Below are 18,771 nucleotides of genomic sequence, written 5' to 3'. Positions count from 1 at the left end.
TGCACAATTGAATTTAACCCTTTTTACAGTACATGTTTATCAGTTGAATATAATACTAAGCAAATTTTAATGAAAGAAATATCTACAGATGGTAATTGTATTTTTCTCGCTTACGAAATACTTGCCGCATCTTTAACGCTCATTTTATTTCAACCGCATGAAAAAGGCCAATGCCGTCCAATTTCCAATATCATATAATGACTCGCACACCCAGGAAATCATTGACTGCGTTAGAAATCGTAGATATCCAAATATCCACACCAAATATATTTACAAGAAGCAAAAACCTTACCATCAACAGAGAGCCACTTGACTAACCGCAATAAACGTTAAATTATCGTCTTTGAATTAACACAACTATATATAGGTCGTTAAAAATACCCGTAAATAAATAACAAAAAACTAACAAAGTGGACCACCCACAGGGTCTACCCTTTAACCCTCTTATCTCGGCTGACTGCGCTAAAACAAGATTTAACCTTTAAAATTTCATTCGTAAAAAAACCAGATTAGGCCTTTATAAATTCATTAATAAAAAAAGACTTTATTACCTATTATGCTTACGATGCGTGTCTTAATTTCAGTGAACCTAAGCAGCTATCGGTGGTTCTGTGGTAGAGCGCTCGACTGCCAAGCCGAATGGTCTGGGTTCGAAACCTGGCTGGCGCATTTGTTTTTAATCAATAGAGAAACGCTAAATTAGAATTTCTTCGATGCAATAATTTCAATTTCAATTCTATTTCAATTAAACCAAAATTTCGTACTCTATTAAATACGCTTCCGATAAAGCTGAAGGTCTAATTTTCAATAAGGCGTAACAAGTGTCGGTGGTTCTGTGGTAGAACGTCCGCCTGTCAAGCAGGAGATCTCGGGTTCATATCCCGCCCGATGCGATCGCAAATTGATACTAAGACGAATACCGTGTACAACTGGTGGAAACCCTGCCATTGGACGTTGAGAGGTAGCATTACACTCAGCACTCGGTCCGTCCCAAAGTCATTAAGAAGAAGTTGGAGAGAAAACGCCCATATAAACACAACAGACTCAACATGCACAACCATCAGAACACAAACACAACAAATTCAACACTCACAACCTACGCATAAACATTACAAAACGTAATACACCAAACCGTCACGACGGTGAGCGAAAAAACACCATCCAAACCAAACCGCAAATGCATCCGTTAACGCTCACCGTCACACGGTGGTTTTGCCAACCCTTCGAGAAACTGCGTATGCAGTGATTACACTTTGCACCGAAAATGCGAACGCGTTCGCAGGCCTGACAGACAGACCCACAGACAGACACGGTGGTTGTATAACCCCTCCTAGGGGACTTTGTCCCCTCGGAGAGGTAAAAAATGATTAGTTGTTTTCACAGGTAACACAACATTTATGTTAGTCATAGAACGAGCCTTAACTTGACCACAATATTGCATTCAATAAATACAATTTTTTTTTAATTATCGCTTCTAATTGGTATAAACAAAATAGAGCATAGTTTTACGCGACGCTAATTAGTGCTGTATTTTCTTTGGGGGCTGTCAAAGACCATATAAAGCTACGCGTAGCTTTATATAGTCTTTGGTGGCTGTGAAACAAGGTCTCATTTAAATTTTTAATAGAGAGATGTTAAACAGAGGCACACTTATGAGTAACTATGTTACATATGATACTATCAAACTAAAACATTTACGCTAGTATTAACAATACTGTACTTATTTACTACCTTTTCACTAGTATTATTATCTATACACTCTTTTCAGAAACTTTTACTGGGCGCCGCCATTATCGTACAGACAACCAACGAGCCAGCCCTCTACCCCAGAAATTTCATCCCCCCAAAACCGGTTTTTTCACCGCGTATTTAAGTCTATTATCACAAATTATTTTATCTTTGTATCAAAGGAATTTTTAAAATATAATAGACTACTTATTGGTGAATACAGCTGATACGTTTCTGTACTTATTACAAAATACGAGGCGAGGCAACTCCAAAGCCGTTTTCGTTTATCTCTCTCCGATCCCAGCTACCTGCTGCAGAAAATCTTGGTGCGCGCGGTGCAGTGGTGCCAGATCGTTTGGAAATTATTAATTATTTTTAATTTTATAACGCTAGTACGGTGCACCCAACAGCCTAGAAATCGTAGCACTACCAAAAGAAAATACTATGTAGTTCGAATTTAGATCTCAAAACGCAATTATTATACTTCAATAATGGAAATTAATTCGGCGGCGAAATAAAAATGTTTCGCCGCCGCCGAAATTAAATACATCCTCAAATGTGTTGGTTATTTTGGCTCGTAACAAGATTCAGGGCTTTGCACGATTGTGGACTTAAAATTGGACAGGACTTCAGCGGTTATATGGAATTTGCAGTCTGCCCAAACTTCTGTAATGTCTGTTTCTCACGTCAATGTACATACTCCTACTAGTGGCACTTCTTGGTCATTATAATTAAATACTTCGATTTTTGGCATCTACTACCTCTATAGTATTAACTCTACGATGATATCGCTTATTTTTCTTGCCCTTTTCTTTCTCCTTCTTACCAGTTTCACATATTTTTCCGTAGGCTGGGCATTGTCCTCGAGCGTTTTTTCGGCCGCAATATCTTAATTTGTTCTATCTCTTGAGGACTGCTGTTTGTTTGTGGTATGCTTGAAATGGCGTTGACTTCCTACTATTAGAAAACGGGAGATTTAATTTATAACATTTCGTAACTGTTTAATTGAGGTGGTTCCATTAGGTTCATAGATATTTAGTATAATTAGGTGTGTTCCCAGGGAATTAGGGCTCCCACAATATCCAGGTCAGATTTCGACAGTGGCAAGCTGTAAGCATTTATGTTTGGAAATAAAAATAGCGACGATCTTGCAATGGTATGAGCATTAAAACTACTGAGGTTCCACTGTAAAATTCGTAGGAAATTATAGTTAATTGTTTTCCTCCTAGCTTCTCTTGTGAGGTCATGAAAGTGTAGTTCTGATTCTTTGCTATTTGAAATTGGGCATGGGCATCCTTCAATACATGAGTGATTGGACACCTTAAACGACTGCAAGTACTACACTTTAGCTGCGATCACACTAGACACTTTGGAACCGTTTTAAATTTAGTAAATTGGTGTCCATATTGGAAAATGGCGACGACGCAAACTTGAATGCTCAAGACTTAACATAAAAGTATAAATTTTTGCATTTATTTCGTCATTGTTATCTCTAGGAGGATTAATTCGTTAATTAATTAATCAACCAGCTTTATTTATTTTGGTCTTGACCAGCTTGTTTTTGAAATTTCTAATATCTTTCCTCTTGTTAGTTGGATTTTCTTCCGCAATATCTCGAATGAAAGATATGTTTTAATTATATTTGTCAATGGACACAAATATTATAATTTGTATGTGGGTTTTGAATAATATTCAAAATTGTCAAAAGAAAAGTGGGTGGGTAAATTTAAAAAGCGTGGAATTTCAAAAATGGATACAGAAAGCTAATAACATTATAGGAAATGAAATATAGTGCATTGTTGTAGCTTTTAATTGATATATAGTACGAAACATTATGACAATTAGAACCGAAGTTATAGGCAATATAGTAAATCGCGCGTCGGCCATTTTGGAACGCAAGCGTCCTTCAGCTTGGGACTTTCAGTATTTTTTTTTAGGGTAAGTTCTATTTATATGCCAAAATCCAGCTTTTACCTAAAATTCCCCGTATAAAACTCTAATTGCATTGGCCTATCTAGGCCCTCCGGCTAATCTTGGAGTGTATTTAAAGTCCCAAAAAAGTGGATCGTAGTAAATTTTCGCTTTTTGCGTGGTTTGTATTGGAATGATGAAAGCACCATGAAATTAAATTGGAGATTAGCCATTTGTAAATTCATGGGTCAACAAAACCTACGTCGTAAATGCTATTTGGTAAATAGTCTTCTTTTGAAGTTACTGATGGGAAAATGTAGTAAAAGAATGTGAGATTTTCTAAGTGCCTTGCCTATAGATTATGGTGACCCTACAACTGGTAGCTAGTAAACCTTTAAGTAGCCAAGGACTATAAGTAGGTTTTCCCAGAGCTGGTAAAGGGGCAGTCTATAAGATTGCTAAAAAAAGTAAGATTAAACAGTATTTATAAATAAAGTATTCTTAATATACATTTAGGACTTCAAGAGTATGTAGTAGAGTGCTTAAGGTATTATTTATTTAACCTGTTTTGAATCTATCTTTTACCCTCTCGAAAAAGATAACAAGTTTTTGATAATATCAAATTTATTTAGTTTCAATAAAAAATATAAACATTTTTGAACGGCCCATATGTTTACTTTAAACATCAGAGCCAGATGAATCTTCAGGTTTATTTTTCAAGAAATACACAAGTATTTAATTGTTGTAGCATGGATTAATGAAACTTAACGTTGAAAAAGAACAATCGTCAATCTGAAAAACATACTTGAATATTTGAACACATGGTAGGGAAAACCAACATTAGGGCACCCAAGTTTTAATTACAGGGAATAATAAATTTTTGGGACCAATATGTAAATATTTTTAGTAAAAGACCAATTAATTATTAGAAACCTTATCATAAAAAATTTAAGTGTTGTAGGTTATTTACATGCTTTAAAATTATCTGAATACATTTCATTATTGTGTATTGAAATCAGAAATATGTTAAAGGAAATATGAACTTCTAGATTTTTGGTGGATCAAACGAATTTCACATTTCTTCCACCAGAATCTAGAGGTGGTTGGCGCTAGTTACGTTAAAAACAAATCATCGCGTGTATTAGCAGACGATTTCTCGATTTAATTCATACTCCTTGAAACCAAAATTATTAGAGACCACTTTGTAGCGTGGCTCATTTTCTCTGAACCACTGTGCCACAGCAGGATTGGATGGTGAAGCACTCCAAATTCTACCACTCCTAAAATAATCCAGCACATTATGAATAGACTAGTTTGCCACCCAGTGTAATCAAAAGGCTAATTTTGGCCAAATACCAACACAAACGGACGTCCGATTTTTTTTAATTTTTTTTTGATACTTAAGACGATACTGAACATTTCTGTGTCAATTTTTTTTGCGGAAACGAAAATACGATGGGCATAAAAGAAATAAATATGCAATTAAAGCATTTTCCAATATTTTATACGGGAATGATTTAACTTGCGTAAGCTAAAGTTACAAAAACATTTTACATGGTAAAGGAGCAGGGGAGTGCAGGGTAGCTGCTGCCTTAAAAAACGCCAAAAACCAATTCCCCCTTGAACATTACTGTGGAAAAGTTTCAGGAATAAAACTTTTCCTTCGACATGAAGGAGGAAGGGCCCTTTTAGCGTGTGCATAAAGTCCTTGTACACGATTCGTGTGGACCCCGATTTCAGGATCTCTGAAGAGAAGGGAATGGTTCACTGTAAAGTGCCTGAAATCGGGGTCGTATTCCAACAGTCAGTGTAAATTAAGTTTTGGCGCCGAGGAGCGCGGTGCCACCCCAACCCCATTCTTGCTAAACACGATGGGCCGTCTAGCATCGCGACTAAGAGGCCATATTACCAAGAACAATAGAATATATTTGGTCCCCACCCAATAAAAAATCGCTTTATTTCGTGTACCCTACTATACCACAAATGGAAAATGGGATTAGAAAACGTTAATTTAAAACAAGTAATATCCGCGTATTTTCATTTCCGCAAAATAATTTTGACACAGAAATGTTCAGTATCGTATAAAGTATCACAAATAGAATCGGGCGTGCGTTGGTGTGTTGGTATTAACCCAAAAAATAGTAGGTAAAAAGACGAAACAAATAAATTGATTTAAATTTCTTAACTTGATTTTATAGTAGTAACACTAATTTCAACTGGTAAGAATACACAGTTTGATTTAATATCAAATATACTGTCCACTTTTTGCCATATTTAATAGTTAAATGCTCACAGCGGGATGGAGAGCTCCTTCAAGACATCAGGCGAGTAAGTATGGGATGGATAGAGAAAAAGGTGGCTGATAATTTTGGTTCTTATATTCCTGCCATAATTATTTTAAATAATATTTTTTGTTCTTTACACTCTTTCTGGGTGCACCACTAACATAATTATAATAAAGACTACAGGCCCTCCCACCAAAATGTAAGAAGTAAAAGGGAAATAGGAACTATATTTTAGAATATAGGGCTTAAATAGACACAAAAGTTAATGTCTTCACACCTTTGGCTATGTTTCATGATATTTCTTGGGCAGACGATGCCAAAATCGAGGTGCATGACATCATTAACAAGATCACACAGCCACAATAGTAGCCTCTTCCTCCTAGCACTCTTGATTTTACCCCTTTGATTAAAAACAGCGGCTCAGCACTGGCATAGGTAGATAGAGAATTGATACTAATCGAATGACGCCTAAAATAAATTGATATCGAGTGCCGTTGAAGTAGTCTAGGCACTAGGATGGTAAAAGCAGAGGGATAGTTCCTCTATGGTAAAAGGATCACTAGGGCATGAAAAAAATCTGGGGCACACGAGGATTTTCCGTCATATTGTAAAATGGCCGCCATTTTTAAATAATTATTATCTCAGAAACTATTTGACCGAGTTTCATAGAACAATATCAGTAAGGTAAAATAAATTGTAAACGAAATTGGGGAAAGTTGTAGTTTTTCTAACACTTGCGCCTTCGACTCTATAATTCAATTGCTGGCCACTTCGATTTGTGACAGCGATAAATTGAAAGAGAAATTGGAGGACCTTAAAGAAATTCCCATATTTAGCTTAGCTAATTTAATATCCAGTGAAGGTATTAAAGTTACCACTTATCAAAAAAGAGGAATAATTTTGTCGGGTGTTACTGATCCAGAAATTTGGCCCAATAAATTGAAATATTTCAATTGTAACGAATCAGTGCCCATATTGTTAAAGAAACTTTTTAAAAACCATCCTATTTATACCTCTAAAAATCTCTGTTGTAATGCTCTTTGCACGGAACCAAAATTAGAAGAAAACCCTGGTGTTTTATCCCTGGAATGCCCGCCTAAGAATATTACGTGTTTGCAGGAAATTGTGGATAAATTTATTAATGGGAGGGAGGCTACATGCCATAAATGCGAAGAGACAAGAAACATTACAATAACCTATTTCCAATTCCATCTAATGTTAGAATTGACAAATCTTGACGAAAGATTAGATTTTGAAGGCACATATATGGCTAAGTTAAGTGACATACCATTGACGTTAAAAATCGGTGAATTGGAAATGCAGCTCAGGGGCGTAATTAGCTACAAGGGGCCGAAAATAGCAAGTTCGGCACATACAATGGGTCATTTCATTTCCTACGCTTGTAGAGATGACGGGTTTAGTGAAAGTGGGAAGTCTATGACGATTTGGCAAAGCAAAAAATGACTATTCGAGTAACGAAACGGTCTTCGTAAACACACTCTACTGAATATAATTAATTTAGTATATTTTGTATTTTTTCTTTAAAACGTATACGAATAAAACCAGTTTTCGAGTTCAATGGTCGATATCAAATGTTTTCAAAAATTGTCATTCAATTGTGCGAGTTTAGTCTAAACACTACTATCAAGGAGACGACCCGAGATGATAATCACCGATTTTGTTCAAAGTCGGGTATAATGTACACCTCCATGTAACTTGAAAAACCTGCAAGGGAAAAGTTGCGACGGGCTTTCGTTTTTCCATGGCAACCGAAAACGTTTTTGACAACATGATTTGGAATTATTTCCATTGAAAATAACATGGGAATCTGAAGGATTTTAAGCCCCCCCCCCCAATTGACCAAATTGCATTAAAACTTGATTAAATTTAATTTTTAAATCAATTTAAATGTATTTTTAACGGTTTTGAAATTTTCGAAATCTTTCATTTTTTAAAAGGTTTCACAGGGGGGGGGGACACCCTTAAAATTCTTCAGATTCTCATGTTATTTTCAATGGAAAAATCCCAAATCATGTTGTCAAAAACGTTTCCGGTTGCCATGGCAAAACGAAAGCCCGTCGCAACTTTTCCCTTGCAGGTTTTTTAAGGTACATGGAGGTGTACACTATAGCAGAGTTTGAACAAAATCGGCGATTATCACCTCGGGTCGTCTCCTTGTAAGTGCAGTATCGTAAAATTATAGCAAATATAATTTCAATATAGGCTCCAACATGCAACGTAGGCTGCGGATCCCTTTAAAGACACGATATGAATCGGCGCACAGTTGTATCAAGAATGTATTTATTTATACTCAGGGAGAATGAATATGTTGAGATTATTTTTAGCGTTTCTCTAATTCCACCCGTTGGGGCCCCGGTATGCTCCTCCACTTTAATAAAATCAAATAATACTGCAATCTCATTGGTTCTTAAAAATTACGTTTTTCGACGCGATTAACGCTGCTGGGAGGACGCAAAAAATAAGACCACCTCCTTTTTCCCTCCCCCCCCCCTTTAGCGTGACGGGGTTAGGGCCTCAACGTGTCCGTCGCTAGTCTCGACATATTCATTCTCCCTGAGTATAACTAAATACATTCTTGGTTGTATGTACAGTCCCGGACAAAAGTTTCTGGACACTTTGTTTTTCAAATATTCCAAAAACCGTTAAGAGTAGAAAGTCGAATGATACCTTTTTGGAAAGTTTAAAGAACAGAGAAACTTTTGGCTATTTTAAATTTTTAAAATGTTAGGAATTATTTAACCAAGGCTAGCATTTTTCATAAATTTCGGGGTAATATGTCGGCGTCTTTTCGAGTTTTAGATATGTTTTGAACTATTATATCGACGTTCAATTAATTTTGGGTTAATATGGCGAAGTGTTTTGACATTTTTAAATTAGTTTCGGATTAATATGTCGGCGTTTTTGGGCGATCTTAATTAGTTTCGGAGTAATATTTTCGCGTCTGTTGGCGTGTTGAATCAGTTTCGAGCTATTATATGTGAGTTTATGACGTTTTCAATTAGTTTACGGGTTATGTGTCTGGGTTTTTTGACATTTTAAATTAGTTTCGCATTTACGTGTCTGGGTTTTTTGACATTTTAAATTAGTTTCGGGGTTGTCTATTAGTGTTTTTCGACGTTTTAAATTAGTTTTGGGGTTGTCTATTAGTGTTTTTCGACGTTTTAAATTAGTTTCGAGCTAATAAATCGGAGTTTTTGGCTTTTTTTTAAAGTTTCGGGGCTATTCTTCAAGGTTTTTGAACGTTTTTAATTATTTTCGGGGTTATGTATCTAGGATTCTTTGTGGTTTTAATTAGTTTCGGGTTTGTGTGTCTGGGTTTTTGACGTTTTAAATTAGTTTCTGGGTTATGTGTCTGGGATTATTTGTGTTTTAATTTAGTTTTGGGGTTGTGTGTCTGTTTTTTTGACGGTTTTTATTATTTTCGGGGCTATGTGTTTGGGTTTCTTGATGTTTATTATTAGTTTCGGGTTATGTGTCTTTGTTTTTTTGTGTTTTTAGTTAGTTTCGGGTTTGTGTGTCTGGGTTTTTTTGGCGTTTTTAATTAGTTTCGGAGTTATGTGTTTGGAGTTTTTGACGTTTTTACTAGTTTCGGGGCTATGCGTCTAGGTTTTTGAACGTTTTTAATTATTTTCGGGGTTATGTGTCTGGGTCTTTTGGCTTGTTGAATCAGTTTCGAGCTATTAGATCGGAGTTTTAGGCTTTTATAATTTAATTTTTGACGTGTTAAATCAGTTTTGAGCTCTTATATCAGCGTTTTTAATTAATTTTGGGGTAATACGTCGCCGTTTTGTTTGCGTATAATCAATCGCGTTCGTGTTATTATACAGTTTTTTCGCAATTTTGGAGAGGTTTCTGGCGAATATTTTTGCGTTTTTAAGCGTGTAGGGTAAGTGTCCAATTTTATAATTACGTAAATAATGCAGTGGTTAATTGGGCTTAGTTTAATAAAACTCAGGTAGAGAAAGTAAAGCGTGATAAATAATTTAGTTTACTTAAGATTACTGTTTATTTGGTAAAGAAAAAACAAAATTGAAATGTTGTACTACTCCAAAGGATTTTGAGCCTTTCAAGAGATAATCCACTCTTATTGTTAATTTGTAAAGGGCGCACAATATTAAAACCCGGATCAAATATAATACCATCCAATGTTTTAAGTTGCGACACGGCAACATACGTCATTTTAAGTGAAACTCGTTGGGTCCGATGTCCGCAACTGCTTTCTCCAATGTTAAACTCGGCTTCTCTCGTTTCAAAATACTACAGTTTAGTTAAAAGAAAAACTCGGCTTCTCTCTTCAAATTCGAATAACGAAACTTTTTCTTGGACCCGTTTATTTCCAATAAGTTACAAAAGATGTCGCAATATGTCCGTGTCATTCTCCACCTAAATCGGATGGTTCTATTGAATATTTAAAAACGACACACTCAATTTTGGACCTGTTTTAATATAAACCACCTCCTGGTAGCCTACTATGTTTTAACTTCCATGTCATTCGGAGTTGTAGTTGTTGAGTTATTAGGGGAAATTACGCCATAAGAGTGCCTTGATAGAGGAGTTTCGCTCGTTACGCTCCAAAAATTAGTTTTAACTTTATAATTATTTTATTAAATATATTTTTACTCTACATATTTAGAATAGAGCGATTTAAAAATAGCCGCAGTGTGCTTGGCCACTTGAGTTCGAAAGGGGTAAAGGTTTAACCGAATTTTTGTTTAACCAGGAATGCTCAAGAAAACTACATCGAAGCGTGAAATTTTATACATTATCATTTTTAACAAACCATCGTTTGAAGAGAAATAATAGATATCACAATTATTACACAGACAAAACCAATTTTAGAAAGCAATAGATCGCCAACTCCTAAAGTTTGACATTAAAATGCTAGTTGGTCGACTAACATTCTTAAAAAAGGTTTGGTTATCGACTCTGAAAAGTCTAATTCCAAAATGAACCAACTCGAAAAAAGTCAGAAAGCGAGACCCTGACTTAAAGCGACTTCAACGTTTTCAATAGTTGGTTAGTCAAGGTGGCGGCAATGTTTCGTATCGGAGTCCGCGTCTCAATGATCTTAGTTAGAGATAACAAGTATGAAACTAAGCAAGTGTAAGTGGAGTTGGGCTGACTACCGGAAAAGAGGCTTGAATTCAATTTACGTCACGAAAACAATCGTGAGCCTCTAACCCGAACCAACATTTTGAGCTTGGAAAAAAATGGACTACTGGGGATTGTTTCGAAATTTCGGTCTAATATCGGTCAACATAATTTGGTCCCCCGAATTCTGTGAAGTGAATATGCCCAACTCTGTTCGTGGCGAACAATATAATAATCATAATAATCCGCTTACAATTTTAGAAAAATCGCACAAAGGTAATTTGCACCATTTCTGTCAAGTGTGCAAAAATTTAAATTTGGTATTGCAAGTTTGAACGCAACCTACCAACTTCCCAGAAATTCATTTTGAACTTGACCAATCTACACACCCCGTTGGAAATTTACGCATTTAATTATACGCCGTGCCAAATTTGCTCGCTTCCATCGAAATTTGTCCACTAAATCGACCAAAGTTTGCCCAAAGTTTCATAAGGTATTCGAAATTCGTGCACATCTGGTAGGAGATGGGCGGTTTTGAACGGCTAATTTGCGCAACTTTGAAGAAAACTTTAGCCCGATTTAGTCTGTAAACTTAATGTGCATAATTGTTCTCCTAAAAAGTTGAGCAGAGTTTCGCAAAAAACTGCCCTTTTACAGGAGTGCGATCAAGATATGTTTTGTGAAATGAGCCTTCCCCTGCCCTGCTCTTCGTATACGACCCTTCTACTTAAACTATTTTCAAATATCATTTTTTGAATAATATTTTACGTGTTAGTTGCCGCAGCTTAGCGTTATTTAATAAGAACGACATGACGTTAAACTCCCTGAAAATAAACGGAAACATGCAATAATATAACACGTAATTTACTTAACTTTCCTGAAATAGCAATGAGATACCGCATAACTATTATAAAATACCGATCAAGCAAACTATGCATACACCAAACCTATACAGAACACCGAACATTTATTAGCGAGAACTCTTGTATACACCGAAAAACACCGATATAATAGCGCGATACTCATTAAAAACGCCAAAAAACCCAGACACATAACCCCAAAACTTATAATAAACATCAAGAAACCCAAACACATAACCCCGAAAATAATTAAAAACGTCAAAAAAACCCAAACACACAGCCCCGAAAATAATAAAAACCGTCAAAAAAAAACAGACACATAACCCCAAAACTAAACTAAAACACAAATAATCCCAGACACATAACCCAGAAACTAATTTAAAACGTCAAAAACTCAGACACACAAACCCGAAACTAATTAAAACCACAAAGAATCCTAGATACATAACCCCGAAAATAATTAAAAACGTTCAAAAACCTTGAACCATAGCCTCGAAACTTAAAAAAAAGCCAAAAACTCCGAATTAATAGCTCAAAACTAATTTAAAACGTCAAAAAACACGAATAGACAACCCCGAAACTAATTTAAAATGTCAAAAAACCCAGACACATAACCCGTAAACTAATTGAAAACGTCATAAACTCACATATAATAGCTCGAAACTGATTCAACACGCCAACAGACGCGAAAATATTACTCCAAAACTAATTAAGATCGCCCAAAAACGCCGACATATTAATCTGAAACTAATTGAAAACTCCAATTAACGCAGACATATTACACAAAATCTTATTAAAAATGTCAAAACACTTCGCCCTATTAACCCAAAATTAATTGAAGGTCGATATAATAGTTCAAAACATATCTAAAACTCGAAAAGACGCCGACATATTACCCCGAAATTTATGAAAAATGCTAAAACAACACCGAAATATTACCCCGAAACCAATTAAAAATGCTTAAAAACGCCCCTTGATTAACCCGAAACTAATTATAAACCTCAAAAACGGCGATAAAATATCACGTAACTATTTCTTAAATACTGACAAGACTATAAAATACGAATTCAATATCCTAAAATATCGAAAAATATACGAAGATATTTAAAAAAATCACCGTCAAAAACTGTAAAAAGTCGTGTAACCGAGTTGTCGGCCGATTCCTCGCTGCCAACTAAAACTGACCTAAAATTTGAAATTAATTTTGATTAAGCTTTAAAAATTCGTTTTTTGGTTTTGGTTTTTCCTCAATATGTCCGGAACCACTTGTCCGATTTGGAAAACGAAACCGGTTCTGGAACGGACATAATTCGGCGCGTCGAATGGCGTTAGTAACGTGCACGAAATTGGAGAATTTCAATTGGTTGAAAAAGCGATGTTTTATTTGTTAAGCCTTGGTTAAATAATTCCTAACATTTTAAAAATTTAAAATATCCAAAAGTTTCTCTGTTCTTTAAACTTTCCAAAAAGGTATCATTCGACTTTCTACTCTTAACGGTTTTTGGAATATTTGAAAAACAAAGTGTCCAGAAACTTTTGTCCGGGACTGTACATTGAGTTTTAACGATATTGATAATAGAAACGCCTAATAGTTTGTTTATCGGGTACCATCAGGTTAGTGTGGAAATTGAAAGAAATAAGCTCTTAATTTTTTTGGTTTCGGTCAGTTATATTAGAACCGCTCCCAAAACATGAAGTCGTATACACTCTTTTACGAAGTCGGCCATTTTATTTCAGGCCTAATTTAAAATAGTACCGGCAAGGGCGCCTGTACGTGCTCATCAGCTCAAGACGTCGCGTGCACTTGACCGCGTGAAGCGGCCTTGCATGCACTATTGGAAATCAGACCTGTAATAAAATGGCAGCCCTCACAAATAAGGATATAAAAGAGTGTATAGGGTTATACTTAATGTTTTTTTACTTATGATACAACAACCTCCACAAATCGATTCTAATCAGACTGTTCATACATTATTTTGTGTCGGACACTTATGTGACATTGATTCTATACAAGCTTTGATTTCGGTGGTGCAAGGTGGGTGCAAATATAATTCAGGGAAAAAAAGACCTTTGGAAATTCTGGGGGGCTGGCCATTAAGTTGGGCCACCAGTTTAATTTTGCCGGTGGGATCTTCCCTCTTCTGGTGCAAGCTTTTATTTTGGTGGTGCAAGGTGGGTGCAAATAGAATATAGAAAAAAAAAGACCTTTGGAAATTCTGGGGGGCTGGCCATTAAGTTGGGCCACCAGTTTAATTTTGCCGGTGGGATCTTCCCTCTTCTGGTGCAAGCTTTTATTTTGGTGGTGCAAGGTGGGTGCAAATAGAATATAGAAAAAAAAGACCTTTGGAAATTCTGGGGGTCTGGCCATTAAGTTAGCCCCCCCAGTTCCCTTTTGCCGGTGCAATCCGCCCTCTTCTGGTGCGAGCTTTTATTTTGGTGGTGCAAGGTGGGTGCAAATAGAATATAGGTCTCTGATAAAATTTCGGGTTGCTGTTGGGGCTAACTTAACGGAGCCCCATACTTCAGGAAATAATAGGGGGTGGAGGAGGAAATCGAATGGAAGTTTATAGAAATAAAATTTTTGAGTGGGCACGGGCCCACTGGGCAACCCCTAGAACCGCGCCTGAACCATAGCTATCGCCTAGACTTAAGATAATTCGTCGATTCCCGGGAGCCTACATATGTATACGCCGTAATTTCCAATCAGGGGGCGAAATATTAAACTTGTATTGAAAACCGCGGCTCAGCACTGGCATAGGTAGATAGAGAGAACTAATACCAATAGAATGACGCATGAATTAAATTTAGATATTGAAGAGAATTCGTCGATTCAAGGGGACCTATACGGAGCTATAGACTATATGGACCTATAGCTTCCACTGTATTATACATAAGGAGCGAAATAACAGCGTCACTTTCCTCTATACTAGAGTAAAAATCTAAAAAGTGGTATGCTCAGGCAATTAAACCAAATTTGGTGAGGTTTTGGTTCATTGAAGAACTAGGCCGTGGGCCGAGGCTCCGTATCGTTCACTTCATCTTATAGGTTTCCCATACAAAGGTTTCTCAGTTTAGCCATGTAGTACGAGTAATTCTAAGTCAAAAACCGCGTTTTCCGCATTTCTATCGTGGGCAAAGGTGGGCGGTAAATCGGAGGTTCGTTTATCCGTTATTTGCGCGTGATCTACTTGGGCGATTTTGATAAACGTTACGTCAAACGATAGATAACAATCTTGGCTTTCTTCCATTTATACATTTATTACCCATAATGCATTGCAAAATTAACATATTCGAGTTTGAAGAAAAATATCAAAAATAAAATATTCAATATTATTAAAAAACTGCATCATAGAATAAAATAAAAGAATTAATAATTTTTGTTCTACATTCTCCTTGGTCTAAGTGCGATTTTAAGTCATAGAACTTTAAAAACGACTTATTATAAAGCGAGTAATTAATTTTTGAAATTAGGCCCCGGACGCAGAATCAATATCAAAACTAACATGGAAATATTTAATTTAATAGCACAAACCTAGCGCCTAAGATCTGAATCAAAATTCCACAAGCCCTCCAGGGTCCGAGTGATTTTCCCCCTTTCCGCCCCCTTCGGTAAAATATGACTATTACACGGTTTGGATCATATCTTTTGATCTAACTATCGTACAATTTCGTTTTAGAGCTCGAGCGATAGAGAATTAGCTAGTTCGCTTTTTAATTTACGTAACCAAAGCTATTTTCAATCTCAACCAATTTAATCAAAGGCGTAGTCCAAACATTTCTTTCATTAATTGCAAATCCAAAATATAATTGATTAAAGTAGCGGTTCCGGTTTTAGGGTTTCGTTACTACGTGGGAGAGAGAGTGTTGAAGTTATCGAAGAAAGTAGGATGACGTGTAAAATTTTATTAACGCTAGCTTTAATTATTTTCTGTAAAGCCCGCATTTGCATCCGCAAATGTAGGCTTTGTCCCTAACAGTCTTTCCCTTTACTTCAGAGAGTTATCTCGTTGTTTTGGGCCAACGCTGCTGGGGAAGGTAGGGATGACTCATCCTCGCTCGCGTCGTCCACCTTTGGAATTCTCCGAAAGTGGCGACCTCTAACCCGAAGGGTTAAGAGCGGAGTAAAGTTACCGGTGACTTTTACTATTGCACCACAGTGAGTCCGCAAAGATTTCTTGGCGGGCTTTCTTCTCCAGCCAATTAGGTTGGAGACCGGTAGCGTCATCCGAGGGGCCCGCTATATAAGGGACGTCGGGACAATGGATTAACTCGCTCTTGGTTACGGACTCCGACCTAACCAGTCATATCTTTTATATTATCTCTTCTAGAGAAAGTTAGTTTAGTGCCATGCCTTGTAATATTTGGTAACTATTTATATATTATTATTAATAAAGAGTAATTTATAGTGTAACTCTCGTACATGGTTTAGACATAAGCCGACAATTTCCAGGCTTCACATTTTTAAAACAGGGGTACCCAACATTTTAATTTTAAAAATCACCATTCGGAAGGTCTGAATCGCCAAATTTTTTCAAACTATTTCTTATCTACATGTATCAGATTTTAGTATTTTCGAGATATAACGTTTGAAGGTCGAGATCGCCAAATGCTAAAGATTCGAAGTTTGTATACTCCTGTTTTAATACTTAAAACGTCAAAGGTTAGGTAGAAACCAACATTAATTATTGAGAAAGCACATTTTTTTATTTGCTTTATACAACTCAAAATATAAATCATAAGGCCCCACTAACTTAAATCATCTGAAGAATCGGATAAATGGTCTTCGTTGGCTTGTACTTCAACATTTTGACAGTGAGCGCATTTGCACATATCAGTGCACATTCAAGTTGTTTTTGTAACTTTTACAGGATTTAGAATTGCATTTGCTCTTTTTACACCCACACGAAATGGGTTTACTGAGCTCTTTAGGCGCTGCTTCCTTTAAGCTCCATAAAGGATTGAGTCCGTCGTCGGTCAGGTGCCAACCATGTTCCATCGGGGTAGGAGCTTCATTAAAATGTTGCAAACACCTGCGATGAATACCGCACTGATAATTGGCACGTTTTACGTGAAGCATCAGCGAATCTCGAGTCGGTGGAAGAATCATGTCAGTTTTTGAGGTAAATAGAAGGTATCGGCCTTCATCCATATCACTAGCGTTTTTGCATTCATATAGTTCCAAAGAAAACTTTTCTAGTATTTTTTCTAGCTCCAAGTTTGGGGTCCAGTCTTTACCTAATCTCATAAACGCATCAGTGTAATCCGGATTTCCCAAAGCCAGCTGAAGTGGTTTAATTTTTCCTTTAGAACGAAAAGAACTTACGGAATCACAGCCACTGAAAACGTGAATACCGATTAGAGCCGATTGTTCAACGGACGAAAAGCCTCCGATTGCTTCTTTAATATTAATGGTTTTTGGAATATTTTTTGTGCCAGCTTGTACGTATAAGTCTGCCGATATTTCTTGTTGTATTGACATTGCTGAAATTACTACATCGGTGTCTTGGGATACAATTGTTATATCCTTTATGCCGTGTTTAGCTGAGTGTTGAGCGTGTAACAGCATCCTAGTATCCGCTTCTTCGTGGTCTGAGCTCAATTCCGGAATGCACTGTGATATAACCTTTCCGTCGCAGACTTTGTAGCATCGGCATTCTTTACCATAGGCGTAGAAAACGTTGAGACCAAAAATGAGAGACGGATCGCATTTTGACCACTGAGTGGCTAAGAATTCTAGAGGATTTTGTTTATTTTGCGGTTGGCCCAAATATTCGTGAAAGCGTTTCGGCAATTTTTGATCCGGACGAACAATCTGAAATATTGGTATATCTTTGTTTCTCAATCGGCGACTACGTTCTCCACCTTTAATGCTTAAGTCTGGGTAGTTATCGGTAACGAAATCGACTCTATTCGATCCTGATTGTCTCGCTCTTACCAGGATAAAGTTCAATATTTGCGTTGTCAGCTCTGAGAATGTATTCGGAAGATTTTTAAGCTGTTGTAGAACGGCTAAACCGTCAAAAATCCAAGCGCATTTTTTTGGAACGGGGTGTGTAGTTTGAACGTCACGACTCTCAATTAAATAGTTAAGCAAAGCTGACTTCGCACTATGATAAAGAGATCCATCTGGATTCGCGAGAGACGGAGGAATATCGCATAGGTTGTATTTCATTGTCTCTTTCAAAATGAGGTTTTGGTCGTTTCCAAGCACCAGAAGTCTCGAGAGCATATTATCGCTTTGTTTCTCAACTGTGTGCTTAGAGTTAGTTTTCCCTTTTTTTGTAGTGAAAGTTGCTAGATTCAATTTTCCGATACCAGAGTAGAAGTCCTTGTCGTTGGAATATATAGAAGACTTAAGAAAATTTTTAAGTTGAGTTTCACCCCTTTGCCTAGCTTCTAAGAGATCCGAAGTGGTTTCTTTCGAAGCCACCCTCCCACTCGCTATGTGAAGCAAGTCGACTTGAGAGCCCATAAATGGATTTTTCATTCCTAAAACTGTGCCTTTAACCGCTTCTACAATTGCAAAATCTTTCAACGACCTTGACCAATCCATATCTTTTTTCTCTCTCTTAGTTTTTTGACTGTTAGCCATTTCGTCGCAGGCTCTAGATACATCCGCTCTTAGGTGCTGCGATAAAATCCAACGGTGAACTGCATTTTTATTTTGGGTAATGCCAGTTAGTCCAGCTTTAGTCTTCGTATCTCGATTAAACGTTTGTTCAATGGTTTGATCGCACGCGACTTGTGAAAATGAATTTTTTACCTTTGCACAACAAATTCCCAGTCCAAACATTTTTCATGCACCTCAGGGTGGGTTAATTCTAAATTGCTCATTTCTACCCAGTAAATGGATGAGTAACGAGAATAGTTGGATC

The 18,771-nt window shown here is 36.7% G+C and overlaps 1 protein-coding gene across 2 annotated transcripts in view; it reads right to left on the bottom strand.

Moving 5' to 3' along the window:
• Nucleotides 1–4,327: 4,327 nt before the first annotated feature.
• The window catches only part of LOC149940496 (uncharacterized), a 32,195-nt gene continuing 17,751 nt past the window's right edge, over nt 4,328–18,771 (bottom strand). The window contains exon 6 of one of the 2 annotated variants that reach the window (XM_090177524.1): nt 4,328–4,431. In XM_090177524.1, the coding sequence (XP_090033650.1) occupies nt 4,375–4,431 (57 nt within the window). In that variant the 3' untranslated portion in view covers nt 4,328–4,374. Of the gene's footprint in view, nt 4,432–4,895; nt 4,920–18,771 lie in introns of those variants that run through there. The other variant, XM_090177525.1, reaches the window with a different exon arrangement.

Source organism: Leiobunum rupestre, chromosome 6 (assembly GCF_980474605.1).
Source record: "Leiobunum rupestre chromosome 6, qqLeiRupe1.1.hap1, whole genome shotgun sequence".
NCBI classification, from domain to species: domain Eukaryota; kingdom Metazoa; phylum Arthropoda; class Arachnida; order Opiliones; family Sclerosomatidae; genus Leiobunum; species Leiobunum rupestre.
This window is presented reverse-complemented; position numbering and strand designations above follow the sequence as displayed.